This window comes from Mesocricetus auratus, unplaced genomic scaffold, assembly GCF_017639785.1.
Source record: "Mesocricetus auratus isolate SY011 unplaced genomic scaffold, BCM_Maur_2.0 Super-Scaffold_100022, whole genome shotgun sequence".
Lineage (NCBI taxonomy): Eukaryota > Metazoa > Chordata > Mammalia > Rodentia > Cricetidae > Mesocricetus > Mesocricetus auratus.
The window spans coordinates 15526387-15547447 of record NW_024429203.1 but is presented as its reverse complement, the minus strand read 5'-3'; the positions used below and the strand labels follow the sequence as shown (position 1 = coordinate 15547447).

Genomic DNA, 21061 nt, shown 5'->3' with positions numbered 1-21061 from the left:
AAGATTATAATGACTTTTAATATTTGTAAGTGTACAAACATTCATATGTAAATACACATCATAACTTATCAAGGATTTTAAAACTTTGAAATATATGCCTGAACATATAAACAAGCAGTTTTTTTTTGCAGGGTGGGATGGGATTACTAGTCATGCTTCCTTGGACAACATTGTCTGTATTTTCTAAGGCTAATATGCAAAGTGCTAGAAAAAAATAAAAAATTAAGATGCAAACAAAATCAATTTCAAATTTATGCAATTTAGTGGGAATAAAACTAAACTGGGTCATTTTTCCATGCACACACAAAATGGAATTAGACACTGTGGAGCTCAAGTAACGTCAGTCCATGTGATGACTAGTTTCTACCATGAACTTGATTGTATCAAGGATGTCTAGGAGATTCCTCAAACACTTCTCTGTGTGTTTCTGTCACATTCTAGACATGGTTAGAACATGACATCTCTAACCTAATTAAATTATTTAAGCCATTAATGCATTGCATTCAAATTTTGAATAGATTATAAAGGAAGTTGCAGGCTGAATTGGAGAAAGCAAGGACTTTGGCCTTGGCAGGTGTATCCTGTCCTGGTCCCTTCCTACTATGCCCAGCTATGAGTCCTACTTGCCATGAAGTGAGTATCTCTGGTCCACTACATCCTCCCCACCACGATGAAAGCCTCTGAAATCATAAACTATACCATTGCTGCATTATACTGTTTTACTCAGGTCATAGCAGTGAGAAATCAGATAGTGCATGTCTTCCATTCACTGAGAAGAATGAAGTGACACACTCCAACTACCATCTGCCAGAACCTTGGTAGAAGAGACCACTAATCTGAAGGTTCATACGGGGGCTGTGAGGTCTGTCATACTCACTAGTATAAAGTGTTGATAACAGTAAAAGTGAGAGGAATAGAGGAAAGTGTAGCAAATATCAGTTACTTATAGAAGGATGAAGGCAGGAAAAAAAGGAAGCAAGAACCCGGAAGAAAGAAGCACCTGGGATATGGGGAAGCAGAGAACATCGCTCTATTCCCAACTGAACGACTGAAACATCTTCAGGTGATGCTGATTCCAGGCAGGTGTTAGGGACAGGCACCGCAGGGAACAGATGGTTCAGTGTCATAAGAGGTGAGAGCACAGGGGAGCAATAAGGACTCACCTGCAGCAGAACTGGGCAAGGAAGGACCCAGCCTCTAAAACTCATTACACATATTTTCGTCATGGCAACATGAAAAATCCAGTGTTATATTATAATGGATGAAAGTATTATTTAAACACCAGGAAGAACAATCCTGCTGCCCAAACAGGATATCACAACCTGCATAAGAGAAATAGCAAGGGTCAAACATAAATATTTGCTATATCAGAGTCTCACAAAATGAGGAAATTTACACACCATGACGAAATGTATGCCAGCCACACCCTGGTGACTGTAGTTATTATCCTCTATCAACCTGTAATCTGGCACGCAGTCATGCCTCCCATCCCAAAAATTACTTCCTGGAATTGTAGAGTTCAACTCCTCTCATTCCTTAATATGTCTTCCAGAAATCCCTAAGACCATGCAGAGAACCCCACATCAAAAAATTTCTTAATTTGGCAAAGAATGATGGTAAACCAGTACTGAATGGACAGGTGACTTCTCCTGAATTTACACAGGAACACAGAAGCCTACAGTCTCGGTGTTGTCCCCAGATGTGTAAAAAAGGGCTGATTCATTCTTGAGATATAAGCAGGATCACCCTAATATGTCCCAGCCTTGACACACCTTTAGACACTACTATTATGTTACATTCTTCGCCATCCTTAGCCTCACAGGTGGTTTCTCCTTTCTCACATACTCCATCAGCGTTTAACCAGCTGCACCGAAAACATGTCAGAGCTGAAAAGGCAAAACCAAGGATTCAGAGCACCCCTGAAGCCTCAGACAGGAGTTGAGCCTGTGTCTGCAGTCAATGAATAAGAAGCAATCACCAAGGAAAGAGCTGGATGTATGCTGAGCTGACCTCTAAGGTGTAGCCGATGACCTTGGAACCTAGGAGGGGAATTGAGAAGAGCCAGGTTTGTCTGGTTCAAACACTGTGAAAGACTGGGATGAGTGGAGGAAGATCAAATGTTGATGAAGGAGCTTGAGCCTAGCACCTGTGACCAGACAAGAGCTCCCTTCGAGTCATCATCTTCATCCTGTCAGGAACCTTCCTGGCATCACTTCAAATACAAATTTAGGTCTATACATGGGTAAGCTGGAAGAACTGAGCAGGTTTTTTTTATCAATAAGGAGGTGAACTACAGGACCAGGAGAAAGCACACAGGAGCAGAGGCATGACAGAGGAGGAGGAATTGGAGACGCCCATCCTGTATCCAGCAGAGGGAAGGGAAGGACAGGGATGTGAGGATATGGAGATGAAGGCTGTGGAGTCCACACAGAAAAGAAGTCAGGTCTTCCATCTTGTTCCTGAACTCCCCAAACCCAGGACCCTTTACCAGTGTGTCTGCCCACCAGCACTGGCCCCTTCCATCTGCCAGGATCTCACCTTGCACGAAGCCCACTACCAAGGAGAGGCCCAGCAGGAGCATCAGGAAGTGCTTCCCCATGGCAGTGGGATCCCAGGTTAAGAGAGCAGCAGAGAGCAAGACAGAGCACTCAAGGTCTCGTCTCTCCAATGCATGCTTATATCTGAGCTCAGGCTAGAAGAGGAAGCCAGGGGATCCCAAGCCAGTGGACTAAGTAGCTAGCCTGGGGGGGAAGCATAGGTCCTACGTGCTTCAATGTGTCTGCTGATTTCTACACCGCTACCCAGTGGTCCAAGAACTTTCAGATTCTTGCCCACATATTTATTTCACTAACTTTCAATTTGGGATTAATAACTGTGATATTCCAAGGAATTTTTAAAGTGAGTTCCTGAGGAGCCTAGAGAGTTCTACACACACTAGGCTATGACTCTTCACATGGAAGGAGATTGTCATCCTCTACATGAAGATTTTAACTTTTCTAGCTGTCTGTGAATGGGATATATGTCTAAGTATACATTCAATTGCTCAATAAATCCGTGGAACTCAAATTGTATATTCAGACTCATCTTCCATGTAGACTACAGGTATCTTCCTGTGGGAGAGTTAGAAAGACAAGGAAAACTATGTGGTCATTGAAGGATGGCATGATAGGAAAACAGGCCTTGCAATCTGGCTCTGGTTTCCCTGTCCCACCATTGAGTCAGGAAACTTAAATCACAACCGGTAACGCAGAACCACACAGAGACCATGTGTGCTGTCCAAACACCTCCCAAGCAGGTTCAGAAGCAAAAAAGCTGTGCTTGCTTAGCACCAAAAGGATGTGTAACTTTATGTTTCCTGCCTTCTGCTCTCATTCCTAAGTAGAAGCAATGCCCCACATATAAAACTACATTTGGAGCTGCCACAATCCTTTTCTAACCCATTGTAAAGACAGTGTATCAACTCCATTACTGACAGTCCTTCAAACCTACACATCCCTTCTGCAGATGCAAGGTGCACAAGTGCCCTCCTCAGTGACACTTGGTATTTTGAGGACACTACTTCAGGAGAAGTAGAGAAAAATCTCCCCATATCCGACATTATCATACTATTCAAGAAGTTAAGTCGAAATTTGATATAGACCTTATGATGACTTTTCTTAGTTGTCAACCTGACTACTTCTGGAAATAAGTAAATACCAATTGGCTGGGTACACTTGTGAGTGACTTTTCTTAATTGACTCATTTGAAGTGGGAAGGCCTGATGTTATCCTGATCTTATGAGCTGGGAAGACCACCTATAATCTAGGCCACACCTCCTGGACAGGCCTATAGGAAATGAAAGAAGCAAGCCATTGCTCTTAGCCTGCTTGCCCTCACTGTCACTGGGGAGTCCATTCCTTCACTAGCATCAGAGACTACTTCTCTGGGACTCCAGAGTATATTGAAGACCTGATGGGACATCAGACACTATTAACTGAACAACTACGGGATTCCTACACTTTCTGTTAGACTAGCTGGACCACATCCTGTAAGCCACTCTAATAAGTTCCCAGTCTATAAGTTCTGTTTCATTAGAGATCCCTGACTAATGCAGACCTCCTGGATGGCTCTGTCCCTAGGAAGCATTTTGAAATTCGTGTGAGTTCTCTTAGCTCCCACAGTCCCTTTGTTCTTGTTTGTCATTCTGTTGTCTGTCTTGAGTTTCTGCTTGCTTAACCTTCTAGATTTCCACACCCGTGATACACACTCTCCTCCTATGCTAATGCAGCTCAAGGATTTAGGCTTGCAGCCCTGTGACTATGATGGATCAGTGCCAACCAGAGTCCTCAGATGTAGCTTCTCAGCTGGAACACAGTATCAGAAAAAAATGTGACCTTCACCCCATCACTCATCCCATTGGAGAGAAATGTAGAGACAAGAAGGCTGAAAGTAAATGGCAAAATGGCCACCAACAATCAGGCTCAGACCTGACTGCTTGGAGCCTGATATGGTGACTTGTTATTCATTCTCTGAAAAATTGGAATCTAATTCCTAATGCCTCTCCCCAAATAAGCAGAATCAGGAAATAGCATGTAATGTTATAAAATGTACCACATAAAACTGTGGATACTATCTTTTATCTATTCAAATACTATACCACAGGATTAGCAATTGAATTGAGACCAAGTGACCAATTCTCTCCCCCCTCATAGTCTGGTTCCCTGTATGTATATATATTTTCATATACTTCCTGCCAATTCCATCTTTTAAAGGTTTGCACCACTGAACCTTGCTTCATTGTTTCTAGTACAATAGCACACATCACATACACCCACGTACAGATCTTCTATTTTGCTACCTGTTGATACCTAAATGCACCCTCTCCTCTGAAACACAATGACTAACAAGTCACCTGGGGGACTGAAGTTTCTATATTCCCTTCCAGAGAAAACTCACCAACTGAGTTTGTGGTTTGTGGTTTTCTTCATTCCCTATATATCCATCCAAAGGTTTCATTATTTTTTACTTCTGAAGTGTGTGGTGTGAAAGCAACTAGCCTAAATGTTCTTTTCTAGAAGAATCTGCTCTCACAAAGGCCTTTGAGGCCCAGAAGCAAATTCCTTAATCATAGGGGACATCTCCACAGATGGGGAACCAGAATCATTCTCTGGCTGTGTTCCCTTGTACAAAGGTGTGGCCAGAGAAAAGGTCACAGATTCCACTGTGATGGGTGAAGCATTGGGCCCACTGCATTCTGGTAGTAGAGCTCTTCCTACCAAGATGTCTAGAAGCCCAGTGAGCTAGATCCAACATCAGCTGCTGCTCAAGTCATGCCTGTCTGTAGCTCTGTTTGTCTGCACCCTCATAGTGATAGTGCATGTGGACCCCAGTCTGACAGACTAATTCCTTCTCCCATGGGCATCAGAGACAGCCTGACTACAGCAGGTACTGTCCCTTACTCCTCACTCACTTGGTACAGAACCTCCCTGCTACTTCTGACACTTATAAAAAGCTCCTTGCTCTCTGTCATGTATGTCTGAATTTTCCTCAGACTCTTTGCTATCCTTCTGTCTATCTGTTCATCTGTAGCATCAAGCATTCTCCCAACATCTCTCTTGCTCAACAGTACAATCTGCCACAGTGTCTCGACCCCGTCTACAGCTGATGCAACTAAGAACATTTTTAGACAGTTTATAGAGGATAGGACTAAAAAGAAGATCCTGAAAAACTATTGACACTTTTTAAAAGATCATTTCCAATTACTGATCAATTGCTTTCAAAAAGGGTGGTAGGATAGACACACAAGTAGCCCACCTTGTTACCAGAGTAGTTAGGGTTAAATGCAACATTTTCCCTGTATAGCACTATTATGTTCCTTAAAGGAAAGATTTTCAGTGTACACAATTGGTGGACATTAGATAACAACTTCAAGAGAATAATGCAAACAGGGCAGTATTCAAAATCCAATTCTGCAGAAAGGATCCCTCCCGTAGAGATTGGGCAAAGATGGCTGCTGTCATGGTGATTTGTCCCATACAGTGGTTTTAAAATCATCTGGTCAGAAGAAATTCCTGTCCTCTCCTATAGGTGAGAACTGCACCCTCCCAAGCTTGCCAACTCATTGGCTTAAAACACAAAACAGCATCCAATGAACAGCTGGAGCTGAGGTTAGCCACTTTCTCTCATCCTGGGCTCAGTCACATGACTCAGTTCTGAGACAAGCAAGTTCAGCCACCACCTCAGGTAGGGAAAGGTCTAGTGTATCCTATAACTACACTGAAAATACACAGAGTAATCTATTTCTTACACTGTGAGCCCTAGACTGTCAAAACATTCCATTTGGAAAATGGGTAAAGCTAATCAATACAATAATGAGAAGAAAATGTTTACAGTGGGGCTGGAGACATGGCTCAGTTATTAAGAACACTAGGTGGTCTTCCTGAGGTCCTGAGTTCAATTCCTATCAACTAGATGATGGCTCACAACTATCTGAAATGCGATCTATCACCCTCTTCTTGCCTGCAGGTTACATGTGGACAGAACATTGTATAATAATATGTAAATAAAGTCACTTTTAAAGGCTTGATATTTCACAACATTAAGAAAAAATAAGAAAGTTTACAACTAGTGCAAAGGAAGACATGAAATAATTCTGCCTCATTCTACAAGGAAAATGACAAATCATGTAAGATGTTGCAAAATTGTATCTCATTTCAAAATATTTTTTACTTACTTGTTAACATTTCCTTCATGTATACAATGTATCTCCATCCTATTAACACACAGCTGCTCCACTCACTCCTCCTGAGATTCCCCAAGTGACCTCCTCCCCAGGTTTGCAACCTCAGCTGAGGTAAGTTCATGAGCTCCATGGCCATGAGAGACAGATGATAGTGTCTCACAACACCCCTCCCCATCCTATGGCTCCTACAGTATTCCTCCCTCTCTTACACAATGTCCCCATGCTTGGGAAGGTTGACACAGAATTCTCAATTAGCACGGAGCACTCAGTGGTCATCTGCCCGCTTGTGAGTCACTGTATTAACTGAGGTCCTCTGCAGAAAAGGCTTTCTGTCCAGTGCCAAATGCAGAACAATTCTATGTAAATAATCACTAATAGTTGGAAGGCAGCTTTACCAAGTGTTCACTTAACAAAACAACACCCTTGCCTATGGCCTCCTAAGATATGAAATTTTGACCAAGTTAGAGCAACAGTCCTAGCATCCCTTCTGGCAGCAAGCTTCAGTTCTCATCAGAAAGCAGTTCAGTCCCCATAGAACATAGTGCCACTATGTCAAAAATAGGTACATTTTGCCAACATATTTGGCATTTTAGCATGTATAATTGACAGCTGGGTCACACCCTGATGACTTTCCTTCTCCAATAGCATAAATAGCACCTCGAAGTATATTGGCTATTTTAAATAAGTAAGAGATCCTTGGCCCAACCTTTAGTGATATACAAAAATTGACTCAAATATGTCTGAGAATGCAGTATGTAACTTGAAGATGAAAAATAAATGAAATGAATACCTTTAGTTTAAAAATATTTTGTTTAGTATTTTATGTGTATGGTTTGTTTATTTTGCTTGTGTGTCTCTGTGCCACATGTATGCTTGGTGCCCTTGCAGGCCAGAAGAGGACATTCCATCCATTGGAACTGCAGTTACAAGTGACTGGGAGTCACCATGGGCATGACAAGAATCAAATCCTGTTACTCTGGAAGTGCAGCCAGTACTGTGAACCACTGAGCCATCTCTCCATCCCTAAATATTTATACTCTTTCAGAACTTTGAGTTCAGCAAATAATTCACATATTAAGTACAAAATATCATGTGCCTAGTCCTTTTAGGATGCTGGCCTAGAACAGCAAATCTACACAGTAGGCAGCTTGAAAGTGCAGATATTTATTTCTATTCAGGACTGGTAAATGCAAGATGAAGGTCCCAGTAGATTTAATTTCTGGTGAGGGCACTTCTTGGTCCATAAGCAACACTTTTCTCCCTGTCCTCACGTGGCAGGAGAGAACATGGAGTTCACGTGTCTGTGTCATTGATGAGGGAGTGAATCTCATTTTTGAGGGCTCCATACTGATGACCAAATCACCTCCATAGATCATCAGGAATTCCATTTCCACATATGACTTTGATGTAGGTCACACATCCTCTCCACAGGAATCAGATGAGATAGAGATGGTGCATTATAAATTATGAGATGAAATAAACCCTTCCTTTAAACCTTAGTCCCTAAGACACATTCCTTCAGAATGTTTCAAAAGAGTACTTGAATACACTAGAATCTGTATTATTAAAATCTGCCTCTCATGGGAGAACATTGTTAAATATCTGAGATGGTATAAGAAAAGGTCTAAGAGCTTGATCAGAATATGTGAAGGATTTTCTCTAGTGGACAAGTCTGACTTAACCAGTCAGGACAGAAACTTGACTAAGTGGGAGGTTCTGGTAGTAAGTGAAGAAGTGAAAGACACTGAGTGTCCCTTCCATAGTAAAGTGCAAATCCAACCACTGCGCATGTACCAGAATGGCTGAAACTAGACAGTGCCGAGTGCTGGCGTGAGCTCACACTGCAGTGAGAATGCACCTGGCTGACTCTGCAGGGAGCCTGGCAGTTTCCTGTGAACCTCATCCAGTCTCACATTGATCACTGGGCGTTCATCAATGTTTTCCCAATAGAACTGGAAACATACCCCAGAAAGAACTGCAGATACTCATTAACCATTGATGGAGTGAGTGCCTGTAAAACCACCCTAGTTTGAAAACCACAGTTAATCCTCCCAGCCTATGAGACAACACCTTTGGGTCTGCCCTGCCTCAGATGTGCTCTGAACTACATCTACCTACAGTAGGGAAAATCATGGTCTAAAGACCACTTGATGCATGGAAATCCTGAGTTAGCACAAGCGAGGGAGAGGTCGCTGCCCCTGCCAGCATCCAAAAAACGTCCCACAGTATTTACTGCTAGCCAAAATTTAAGTATGACTTTGTGATGGTTCATCTTCAGTATCAACCTGACTTCATATAGAATTGCCTGGGAAACACACTTTTAGGTGTGTGGTGTGTGTAGGAGGTTGTTTCCACAGAGGTTTGACTGAGGAGACACAATGAAAATGTGGACACAAATATTATATGGTCTGTGGTCTTGGAAGAGGCTGTACCATCTTGTAGAAGGTGTTATACCTGAAAAATAATACATTTTGTTGTTTAAATCATACTGTGATTATTTCACTATATTCATTCATGGTGTGTGTGTGTGTGTGTGTGTGTGTGTGTGTGTGTGTGTGTGTGTATGTTTGTATTAACATGTATTTGCAGGCCATGTAGGGTGAATGAAAGTCACAGGGCAGCCTCTGGAACTTGTTTCTCTCCTCCCACTTCCTGGGTCCCAGTGATTGAACTCAAGTTATACTTGACAAGAGTCACCTTTAACTACTGAGCCATGTCTCTGGATCTTTAATAGTCTGATTTTCAAAAACTGACAATCTGCAGCATGACTAAGCATGTAATGGCTCTGACAGCCCAACATGACCACTTATGTTCAGACCTGAGAATCAACATGGTAGAAGGAGAGCATTGACTCCTGTATGGTGACCTCTGAACTCCAGTGGCCCCCTATGTGCACATCCACACAAAGATACACACACACACACACACACACATACACACACACACACAAACACAGACACACACCAATACACAAGAGTTTTTCAATTGAAAATAAGCTAAACAAACACTAAAGTAGTGAAATAATTTATGTAAGGAATTCAGTGAGTTTCCAAGCAGCCAGCAGACACAGATAAACACACAGAGTAGGAGCAACACCTCAGACATGTGATGAGATAAGCGTGGTGAGACTCCAGACAGGATCAGCAGGAGAATGCGTGCTCAAATGTCTCAGGGTCATGATTCAGTGAACAGAACTGCAAAGAAAAACGGTAAAAATGCTGTTTATAAATGTTTAATTTTTATTTATGTGTAGGGTGTTTTGTGTGCATGTATGTTTGTGCCGCACGTGCTTGCCTAGTACCCACAGAGACTAGCAGAGGGTGTTAGATTTCCTACAAGTGGGTTACAGAATGTTGTGAGTAACCATCAGGGTAAATAGAATGAGCCATTCCCCAAGCTTATTATCCTGGGGATAAATCACAAAGAACCAGGAGGCACTGGCCCCTCACGGTCCTGAATCAGCAAAGGACACAAAATGTTCTACCCAGACTTTTTCATCTGGGGATCAAAATCAACCGGGAGTCTGACCAGTGCCCCTGGGTCCATGGAATTCAGTACCATCACACCAAGTGCTGCCCAAGGTCTCTAGATCATGCATGGGAGAATTGCTATAGCTTCCTTCACCATTCCTTGTGGCTTGGGCAGAAAGCACTCAACCTGTGACCCAAGCAAGAGCCCTGGCACTGGGCAGTTGGGCAACATTGTGGTGAGATAGTATAGGGTGGGGAGGAGGAAGGGAGGGAGTAGTGGGATGGTTTGAGGACTAGAAAGAGGCAGATCTGGAGAGCTGAGTGTGGTGAGGACTAGTCTGGCATGAATGGCCAGTTGGCCACCCGAGTCCAGGGAGATGACTGGGCCTAGGTCAGGCCTTCATCTGGAGTCATGGAGCAGTCAAGGGAACCTGTGTTGATGTCTTTAGCTCCTGTTGCCCTTGGAGGCTGTGCAGGGGCCTACGGTCTGGGCTGCTACCTCAGGCCACATTGGTGTCTAAAGGTTGTACTGCAGTATGGACCATGAGGATCCGGGCAGCTTGTGATGCCACCTGGGACCTGAGGTGACATCTGAGCCCTGGATGCTACCTAGGACCGTGTCTAAGTGTGGTTTTACTGCAACCAGGGTCTTTATTGATATCCATGGTCCATGTTGCCACCAAAAGCCACATAGATGCCCCATTTCGGTCTGCAAGATGTAGTCAGTGCACCCATGCTGCCTAGTCCTGTGGTCTATGACAGCTGGGGTCTGAGCTGATGGCCATGGCTCGTGTTAGCATGGGGGTAACTGGGACCGTGCTGTGCTGAGCCTGCCCTGCTCTTCACTGGGCCCTAGTTAGATATGTGTAACATGTAGTTTTCCTTGCCAGCAGCCTGGGCCTTGCCACAGTTGCAGTTCCCAAATAACACACAAGAAACTATATTAATTATGAAGCTGTTGGCTGTTTGCGTGTTTCTTACTGGCTATCTCGGACTTAAGTATTTAACCCATAATTGTTAATCTAAGTATTTCTCTTACAGGATAAAAGTGTCCGGACCTCATACTCCTCTGGAGGCCTAAGTTGTGTCTCTCTCTGTATCTCTTTCCAAGAATCCTCCTAGACTCCTAGTTCCACCAATCTGCCTCCCTATTGGCCAACAGTGCTTTATTCAACAACCAATGGGAGAGACAGATTTACAGAATGACATCTCCCATCATGTCCTCTTTTCTGTCTAAATAAAAAGAAAGGTTTTATCTTTAACATAGTCAAATTTTGTATAACAGAACAGTTATCAAGAAAGAACTATAGTTACAACATTTTCTCCATTAACATTTAGTAAGATTCAAAGAAAAAATAATCTATCCTATCTCTGTGAGTCTAAAGTCTTATATGTAACTTATCTTTTATCATAACTAAGGAAAACTATACAACTATCTGTCTTCACCTCCATCAAAGTCATAGAAGGACAACATATAAACACTAGAATTGACAGAGACATCTTGCCACCTGGCTGTTCACCCGAAGTTCCTTGGGGAATCCATCTTCAGTCCATAGGCAACAGTGTGTCTAGAAGACTTCTCAGCATAGCAGGAAATTTCAAGGTGTTCATCTGCATTGGCAGTCTATCACTCATTTTTCTGTGTGTTGTAGAAACTCTGGTAGACTCTTCTTTGAAGCAGTAACCCTGAAGGCCTGTATGAGTTTAGCAGTGACTTTCAAATGGGTCCTGAATGTGCAGTTTATACAGTAACATTCAAGCAGTCCGGGCAAGCACAGTTTCTTTTTCAAATGGCTCATCTTGCATGTTGAAAGCAAATTCCATTAACAAGTTTCTTCGATGTCCATCTTCCTCTCAGACGTAATTGCCAGAGGCAGACATTACTCATTGTCAAGAAAAACCTAAAACCATTTTAAATGCCATTTTCTGAAGGTTTTTGAAATGTTTGAAGACTGTCTATCTATCTTAAATTTATCTCTATATCTAGAACACCTTACTACCTAAGTATAAATTCTGACTATTGTATATAACCATCTACAATCTGTAGTTAATTATGCATTACGTTTTGAAAGATCAGTTTAAACACAATACTTAAACAAGAGGAGAAATATACATATCACAAAATTGACCTTGAATTTGGATCAATAAATGAAAAACCATACCAATACCATGTATTCATTTCCATACCATAACCTCCTTTTACCTTTTTTAAAAGATATTGGTTGTGATCATTAACCAATTATAAGCAACCCCATTCAAATGAAGACAAAGATTTATAAACAGTATTTGGGAATTTGGACATTGCTCATTCCAAACTGCTTCCTGCTGCTAGAGGTTGCTGTCCATACCATGGGGATCATGACAAAACAAAAAACCCTGTATAAGACCTTGGTTTTGTGGTCTGCAAGGCTGCATCATCTCAGCTGCCTTAGATGTTTAAAACCAGGCCCACTGTTTCTGGGGGTCTTGGTTCATCCAACCAAGAAGTCTTGAAGGAATCCACAACTTTCCATTTTCTGTGGAAACAGAAATAAAATATCCTTTCCAAAGTAACATATCCTTATACTTAAATTTTGAAGTCAAGGTATTTTCAAAAGATATAAGTTAAATCAATTCATCCGTATTTGTAATTAAGTGTGCTTTAGCAGTAGTTCCTTCTTCAGCAATGAAAAAACTGAAAAACACAATAGCATACAGTATCCAGACTCTCAGTGTATTTTCCATCTTATTTATTTATCAATTATTATTACTCTATTTTAGTTTTCTTTCTTTCTTTCTTTCTCTGAGACAGGGTTTTTCTGGAAATCTGCCTGATGATGGGGGAAGTCCTGGGTATATGACAACAAAGCACTGTTGGGCAATATGGAAGCAAGATAGATGTACTAAGACTCTAGAAGGTTTGTGGGATATGTAGTGAAAGGAGCTGTCACCATGTGATCCTCGGAAATAGAAGACAAGTCTGGAGTTCTCGAACAGATAAGTTCTAATATATATATATACATATATATGTATGTATATATATATGTATATATTGAATGATTGTGGGTTAATAATTAAGCCAGAGCTAGACAATGAGAAGCAATAGCAAATGGGCAACAGTTTATAATTAATATAGTGTCCCTTTGTTATTTAGGGGCTTAACTGGCTCAGAACCCATGCTGGCATCCCCCAACAGATATGCAGCAGGCAACCTGGCCCTATCCTTTGGGAAGAACTCATCCCTCCATGCACTAAAGATGGCGTCACCCCTCACCATAGGTGCACACCTTACCTGGGGAGCACACTAGAGGTGACTGTATAGTTATGGATTCAGGCAAACCAGCCCTGAGGGTGTGAGCTGACCGCTCCCCTGTAATCTTCCATTCGGTCATATGGGTGAGAGCAATATTCCCACACACACACTTGCTGCCTGTGGCAGGCAAGAGAGCTGGACCAGGGATCAGGAGAGAAAGAGAACCAGCTCTGCTCCACCCCAACTGCAGCACACAGGAGAGAGGATCCTGTACCATGTCTGGTCCAAGCAGTAGAACTGGTCCTGGTGATATGAATGAGGGGGACCTGGATCTGTGGGCCCAAAGAGCAGGTGAAAATTCCCCGCCCCTTGCTGTAGACTGCATTGGTGAGCTAGCCAAGGCAGCGCTTGAGAGCTCGCCTGGGTAGTGAGAAGAGAGAAAGTTAGGTAACTGACTAACCCAGCTACCACCCAGGCCCAGATCCAGGACTGTGCATTGGACCACCCCAACTCCCACTGTATCTAGGGGAGAAACCTACAGTTGCAAAACAACAGGATCTCCATGACACAGGACAACAACAACAGGAGACCCACGAGGATGTCCTGTAAGCCTGTGTAAGAGCCCATTATCAGTAAAGTAATAGAAGCCAGAGACCTTAAGGCAGACCATTGACACTCAGCAATAATCATTTGCAAGGACATATCACTGGACTAAAGGATAAATTACAAGTCTCAACAGGCCACGCTACTACCACAAGTTTCAGTTTCTTCTTCTTCTTCTTCTTCTTCTTCTTCTTCTTCTTCTTCTTCTTCTTCTTCTTCTTCTTCTTCTTCTTCTTCTTCTTCTTCTTCTTCTTCTTCTTTTCTTCTTCAACTCCTCCTCCTCTTCCTCCTCCTCTTCCTCCTCCTGCTCCTCTTCCTCCTCCTCCTTCTCCTTCTCAACCTCCTCCTTCCCCTCATCCTCTTCCTCCTGTTTCATTTTAAATTTGGTTTTGATTTGGGGAGGAGGTTGCAAGGACAGAGAGCAGTTGTGAAGAGATGAGGAGATAAGGGGAATTTGAAGGCATGATGTGAAATCCACAAAACATCAATAAAAGTAACAATTTTAAAAAAGAGAAATATGACTGAATATGTAAACATGGTATGTCTGCTGTTGGGATGCAGTTCCTAGCAATGCTCTGGCATTCAATGTCTGTATTTTTTTATGTAGAACATATAGACTACAGGGGGAAAATGTGAAAACCCCAAGCAATATCACTTAAAACTATAGAATTTCTTAAAATAATGGAACGAGTAAATCTTTTGAAAATGAGGACTAGGGAAGATTATGTAGAGGTGGTAGACCTTGAAATGCAGAGGCTGTTTGGAGGAAATTGGTCACTATAGATGTGTACTTGTGGACTGAATGATGTCCTTGTTACTCGTCATATCCATCCATAAGAAATTATCTAGCATATCCCTAAGTAAAATGCTGGAGTTGTAGGTTGCTGGCCAGCCTGGCAGAAAACACATCACTAAAAATAAAGGCTTTATCAAGGGTAGGTGCCATGTGTGTCATAGTCACTGTTGGAGAAGCAGCCTCACTGCAGGGTTTATTCATCATCCCCTTTGTTTAATTGTGGGGCGCTATAAAGCAATCAACAATAGAATGATGGAGGAAGAGATAGTAGGAAAACAGTATCTGAGAAAGGGGAGCATGCAGGGTGCTGGGTAAGAGAGAGCATATCTCCATGCCCAGCTGAACTGTGGAAATCTTAGCAGCTGAGGCCCAGTCCAGACATGTCAGGACTTGGGTCATGCTGGGAAAAGTTAACCCTGTGATTCCAGGATACAGTAGGTAAAGGAGCACATGTGTAGGGAGTAGTTTAATTCAACTTGATACAAGCTAGTGTAACAGGGAGATAGGCTCCACTGTGAAAATGACTTCATAAGATACAGCTGGAAGGCATTTTACTAATTAGTAATTGAAGGGAGAGTGCCTAGCCCTTTGTAGGTGATGCCACACTTGTGCTGGTGGTGCTGGAATTTATAAGAAAGCAGGCTGAGCAAGCCAGGAGCAGAGAGCCAGGAAACAACCCAACTCCATGATCTCTGCATCAGCTCCTGCCGACAGGATCCTGCCCTCACTGCTTTTGGTGATGAACTGCTGTAAGGAATTGTGGGTACAAGAAACCCTTTCCTTTTCAAGTTTCTTTTGGTCATGGTGTTCATCACAGCAATAGTAACCCTATCTAAGACAGCAGGGAAGGGCAAAGGGCTCACCTAAAGTAGAACAGGTCAAGAAAATGTCTGGCCTTGCTGTCCATCACAGAAATTTTTGTCACCAAACATACAAAATACTTTGTCAGATTTCGTTCCACACTGGAATCAATAAACACGCTCTTACACATTCTTGTACAGCAGAGTGGAGCTTGCCACCTGATGATGAAGATGGTCAAGAGAAAACCTTAAGTAGTGGCAGAAATATCAGTGACTCAATAAACAAGCAGATTCAGGGTCTTGGGTGAAAAGTCACCAGTCACAATGGATGACTAAAGCAGACTCTTTGGATTATCGGGGCTCCACCCTTTATCTGACCCAATTCAAAAAAGGGCAGAGTAGAATTTTAGAATCCAAACCCTTTCTTCCTTGACAATGTTCCCTACAAGTCCCATGAGGTCCACCCAGAGACCTATCCAGAAAGATGTTCTTTCTCCTCCTAAAGGGAAGTTTGGTCTGCCCTACAGTCAGTGGCTGCCTATACCAAAACTAGAGAAGACATTCCCTGCATTCACAGAAACACATCTGTCCATTTTCTCTGCTTTTATTCCCAAGGCTCTAGACATGGATTTCTCCTTTAGGACTTGTGTTCATCCTGAGACATTTCAGGACTTCCATAACTGTAAAAGTTACCCACAAAGTTGCCCACAAAGCCCAGAAGAACTGAACAGATCACACTGGACACTTGTGGAAGCTGAAAGGCAAAGCTAGAGTAAGGGGCTCTTTGAGGCCCTAGCCTCAAGTGTCTGATGGAAATTTATAAGAAACAATGGTCAGGGAAGGAGCTGTCCCATGCAGAGTTGACACCTACGGTTAAAGTTCCTTGGGAGAGTAGGGCTTCAAAAAGAGAAAAGTAGAATGTAGTTGTATCAAGGGCTGAAGGGGACAATGGTATACAGAGTGTTAAATGTTTAGTAGTATGGAAGTTAGAGTAGAGGAGGGAATGTAGAAAGGGAAAATAATGCTGTAATTTAATTGTATTATTTTCACTGCATACATTGTACATCTGTCTGTTTTGCTGTGAGTGTGTGTGTGTGTGTGTGTGTGTATTGTGGAGATTAGAGGACTTGTATAAATCCCTTTTCCCTTTACATCATGCAGGTTCCAGGAACTGAACTGAGGTCATCAGGTTTAGTGACAAATAACTTTATCCCCTGGCACACTAATTGTATGATTTTTAACTTGAGTAGAGATAATATGACAGTGTGAATGTATTGGCCACTACATTTGAGTACCAAGTTCAGTCTTCATAACCAGCTGATTATGAGAGGGTACTGAATCCCACAGGATCTGTTTGAAACTCCCCACATGTGTGGTGCCATGTCAAAAGAGAAACACATACAAAGTAAATAAATTTAAATAGCTTGTAATTGAAAGAAAATGTAGACAGAAAACAGAACTACAATTTAACTTTTAAATGTACTCAAGAATGACAGAGTATGAAATATAATATAGTAAGATACATTAAGACTACAAAAGATCTAAGGCATATGATGGAAAGACTAGGACATAGGATTCATGACCATGTCAGTAGTAGGATGCTTGCTGGAACTCTTCAGAGACAGGATTCAGTGAACAGTGCTGAAAAACAAGAGTATAATGACTTTTAATATGTTTAAGTGTATAAATATTCATATGGAAATACACATCATAACTTACCAATGGTTTTAAAACTTGAATATATGCCTGAACTAATAAACAAGTCATGATTTGCATGGGGTGGGTGGGATTAGTAGCCATGTTTCCTAGGACAACAAAGTCTATATTTTCTAAGGCTAGTATGAAATGTGCTAGAAAAATATGAAAATAAAGATGAAAACAAAACAACCTCAGATATATGTAATCAATAGGGATAAAGCCAAAGTGGGTCATGTTTCCATCCTCAAACAAAATAGAATTGAACACTGCGGAGGTGAAGGGACGTCAGTCCATGTGATGTGTAGTCTCTAAAATGAACTTGGTTGTGTCAAGCATGTCTAAGGGATTCCTCGAACACTGCTCTGTGTGAGTCTGTCACATTCTAGACCAGGTTAGGATATGATGTCTCCGACCTAATTAAAATATTCAAGCCATTAATACATTCAAATTTTGTATAGATTATAAAGGAAGTTGCAGGCTGAATTGGGGAAAGCAAGGACCTTGGCCTTGGCAGGTGTATACTGTCGTGGGCCCTTCCTACTATGCCCAGCTATGAGTCCTACTTGCCATGAAGTGAGTGTCTCTGGTCCACTACATCCTCCCCTCCACGATGAAAGCCTCTGAAATCATCAACTATATCATTGCTGCATTATACTGTGTTATTCAGGTCATAGCAGTGAGAAGTCAGATATCATATGTCTTCCCTTCTGTAAGTAGAATGAAGTGAGACTCTGCTACTAGCATCTGCCAGAACCTTGACAGAAGGGACCACTAAATCAGAAAGTTTGTAAGGGGGCTGTGAGGTCTGTCATACTCACTAGTATAAAACTAGTGTTGGTAACAGTAAAAGTGAGAGGAATAGAGGAAAGTGTGGCACATATCAGTTAGTGATGGAAGGATGAAGGCAGCAAAAGAAGGAACCAAGAACCGGAAAGATGGAAGCACCTGGGATATGGGGAAGCAGAGAACATCGCTCTGTCCCAACTGAACTACTGAAACATCCTCAGGTGATGCTGATTCCAGGCAGGTGCTAGGGACAGGCTCCACAGGGAACAGATGGTTCAGTGTCATAAGAGGTGAGAGCACAGGGGAGCAATAAGGACTCACCTGCAGCAGAACTGGGCAGGGAGGGGCCCAGCTTCTAAATCGTATTACACAGATTTTTGTCATGGCAACATAAAAAATCCAGTTTAATGTTATAATGGATGAAAGTATTATTTAAACACCTGGAAGAACAATCCTGCTGTCCAAACAGCATATCCCGACCTGCAAAAAGAAATAACAAGGGTCAAACATAAATATTTCTGAAATCAGAGTCTCACAAAATGAGGAGGCTTACACTCCCTGATGAAATGTTTGCCAGCCACACTCAGGTGACTGTAGTTACCATCTAGCAGACAGTAGTCTGGCATATAGTCACACCCACACCCAAAATTACTGCCTGGAATTTTAGAGTTCAACTGCCTTCATCCCTTAACATGTTTTCCAGAAATCTCTAAAGATCATGAAGAGAACCCCACATCAAAAAATTCTTAATTAGGAAAGAATGGTAGTCAACCAGTACCGAATGGAAAGGAGATTTCTCCTGAATTTACACAGGAACACAGAATCACACAGATGTTGTCCCCAGATGTGTAAAAAAGGGCTGATTCATTCCTGAGAAACAGATTCACCCCAATATGCCCCAACCTTGACACACCTGTAGACACTATTAGTCTGTCACATTGTTCGCCATCCTTAGCCACACAGGTGGTTTTTCCTTTCTCACATATTCCAGCAGGGTTTACCCAGCTACACTTCATACATGTCAGAGCTGAAAAAGCAAAACCAAGATTCAGAGCACCCCTGAAGCCTCAGACAGAAGCTGAGCCTGTGTCTGCAGTCAATGAATAAGAAGCAATCACCAAGGAAAGAGCTGGATGTGTGCTGAGCTGACCTCTAAAGAGTAGCCCATGACCTTGGAACCTAGGAGGGGAATTGAGAAGAGCCAGGTTTGTCTGGTTCAAACACTGTGAAAGACTGGGATGAGTGGAGGAAGATCAAATGTTGATGAAGGAGCTTGAGCCTACTACCTGTGACCAGACAAGAGCTGCCTTCGAGTCATCATCTTCATCCTGTCAGGAACCTTCCTGGCATCACTTCTAATATGAATTTAGGACTATAAATGGGTAAGCTGGAGGAACTGTGCAGGTTTTTTATCAATAAGGAGATGAATTGCAAGACCAGGAGAAAGCACACAGGAGCAGAGGCATGACAGAGGAGGAGGAATTGGAGACGCCCATCCTGTGTCCAGCAGAGGGAAGGGAAGGACACGGATGTGAGGATATAGAGATGAAGGCTGTGGAGTCCACATAGAAAAGAAGTCAGGTCTTCCATCTTGTTCCTGACCTCCCCAAACCCAGTACCCTTTACCAGTGTGTCTGCCCACCAGCACTGGCCCCTTCCATCTGCCAGGATCTCACCTTGCACGAAGCCCACTACCAAGGAGAGGCCCAGCAGCAGCAGCAGGAAGTGCTTCCCCATGGCAGTGGGATCCCAGGTTAAGAGAGCAGCAGAGAGCAAGACAGAGCACTCAAGGTCTCGTCTCTCCAATGCATGCTTATATCTGAGCTCAGGCTAGAAGAGGAATCCAATGACATCCCAAGCCAGAGGACTGAGTAGATAGCCTGGGGGTAAGCACAGGTCCTAAGTGCTTCACTGTGTCTGCTGACTTCTACACCCCCACAGAGTGGTGCAAGCACTTCCAGATTCTTGTCCACATCCTTATTTCACTAACTTCCAAATGGAGAATGATAACTGTGATATTCCAAGGGATTTTTAAACTGAGTGTCTGAGGAGTCTAGAGACTGCTACACGTACTAGGCTATGACTCTCCACATGGAAGGAAATTGTCATCCTCTACATGAAGATTTTACATTATCTAGCTTTTGTGAATGGGATATATGTCTAAGTATATATTCAGTTGCTCAATAAATCAATGAAACCCAAATTGCAGATTCAGTTTCATTTTCCATTTAGACTGCAATAGTCTTCCTGGAGAGTGATAGAAAGAGAAGGAAAACTATGTGGTCATTGAAGGATAGCATTATAGGAAAACAGGCCTTGCATTCTGGATCTGGTTTCCCTGTCCCACTATTGGAGTCAGGAAACTTAAAGCACTACAGATTAAGCAGAATTACACAGAGTCTATGTGTGCTGTCTAAAAAAACCTCCCAAACACGTTCAAAGGCAAAAATAAGCTGTGCTTCCTTAGTACCAAAAGGATGTGTAACTTTGAATACCTGCCTTCTCCTGTCATTCCTAAGTAGAAGCAATACCCCACATATGAAACTAATTGTGGAACTACCACAATCCTTTTTTCACCCATTGTAAAGATAGTGAAGACAGTGTATCAACTCCATGACAGACAGTCTTTAAACCTAGACATCCATTTTGCAGACACAAGGTGCCCACGTGCCCTCCTCAGTGACACTTGGTATTTCCAGGCCACTACTTCAGGAACAGTAGAGAAACATCTCCCAAAATTCAGGCATTATCCAACTATTCAACGGGTTTAATCAAAATTTGATATAGACCTTCTCGTAGCTATTGTTAGTTGTCAACCTGACTACTTCTGGAAATAAGTAACACCAATTGGCTGGGTACACTTGTGAGTGACTTTTCTTAATTAACTCATTTGAAGTGGGAAGGCCTGATGTTTTCCTGATCTGATGAGCTGGGAAGACCACCTAGAATCTAGGC

At 42.4% G+C, this 21061-nt stretch overlaps 2 protein-coding genes across 2 annotated transcripts; both read right to left on the bottom strand.

Annotated features, from left to right (window-relative positions):
* Positions 1-1197: 1197 nt before the first annotated feature.
* Positions 1198-2599, bottom strand: LOC121133450 (secreted seminal-vesicle Ly-6 protein 1-like). The gene is made up of 3 exons (XM_040729896.1): positions 2539-2599; positions 1773-1886; positions 1198-1322 (listed from the first exon to the last, which is right to left on the bottom strand). The coding sequence occupies exons 1-3, from the start codon at positions 2597-2599 to the stop codon at positions 1198-1200; spliced, it is 300 nt and encodes a 99-aa protein (XP_040585830.1).
* A 15862-nt stretch (positions 2600-18461) lies between these two features.
* LOC121133547 (secreted seminal-vesicle Ly-6 protein 1-like) lies at positions 18462-19843 on the bottom strand. The gene is made up of 3 exons (XM_040730241.1): positions 19783-19843; positions 19020-19133; positions 18462-18586 (listed from the first exon to the last, which is right to left on the bottom strand). Exons 1-3 carry the CDS (start codon positions 19841-19843, stop codon positions 18462-18464), a joined length of 300 nt encoding a protein of 99 aa, XP_040586175.1.
* Positions 19844-21061: the final 1218 nt, after the last annotated feature.

What these genes read in the sequence shown, in the direction of transcription:
- LOC121133450 (XM_040729896.1), bottom strand. Translation starts at nt 2,599, where the DNA reads ATGGGGAAGCACTTCCTGATGCTCCTGCTGGGCCTCTCCTTGGTAGTG. An exon ending in GGTAGTGGGCTTCGTGCAAG is followed by an intron (nt 1,887 to 2,538) that starts GTGAGATCCTGG and finishes TTGCCTTTTCAG; the next exon opens with CTCTGACATGTTTTCGGTGC. An exon ending in CATAATAGTAGTGTCTAAAG is followed by an intron (nt 1,323 to 1,772) that starts GTGTGTCAAGGC and finishes TCTCTTATGCAG; the next exon opens with GTTGTGATATCCTGTTTGGG.
- LOC121133547 (XM_040730241.1), bottom strand. Translation starts at nt 19,843, where the DNA reads ATGGGGAAGCACTTCCTGCTGCTGCTGCTGGGCCTCTCCTTGGTAGTG. An exon ending in GGTAGTGGGCTTCGTGCAAG is followed by an intron (nt 19,134 to 19,782) that starts GTGAGATCCTGG and finishes TTGCTTTTTCAG; the next exon opens with CTCTGACATGTATGAAGTGT. An exon ending in CAGACTAATAGTGTCTACAG is followed by an intron (nt 18,587 to 19,019) that starts GTGTGTCAAGGT and finishes TTCTTTTTGCAG; the next exon opens with GTCGGGATATGCTGTTTGGA.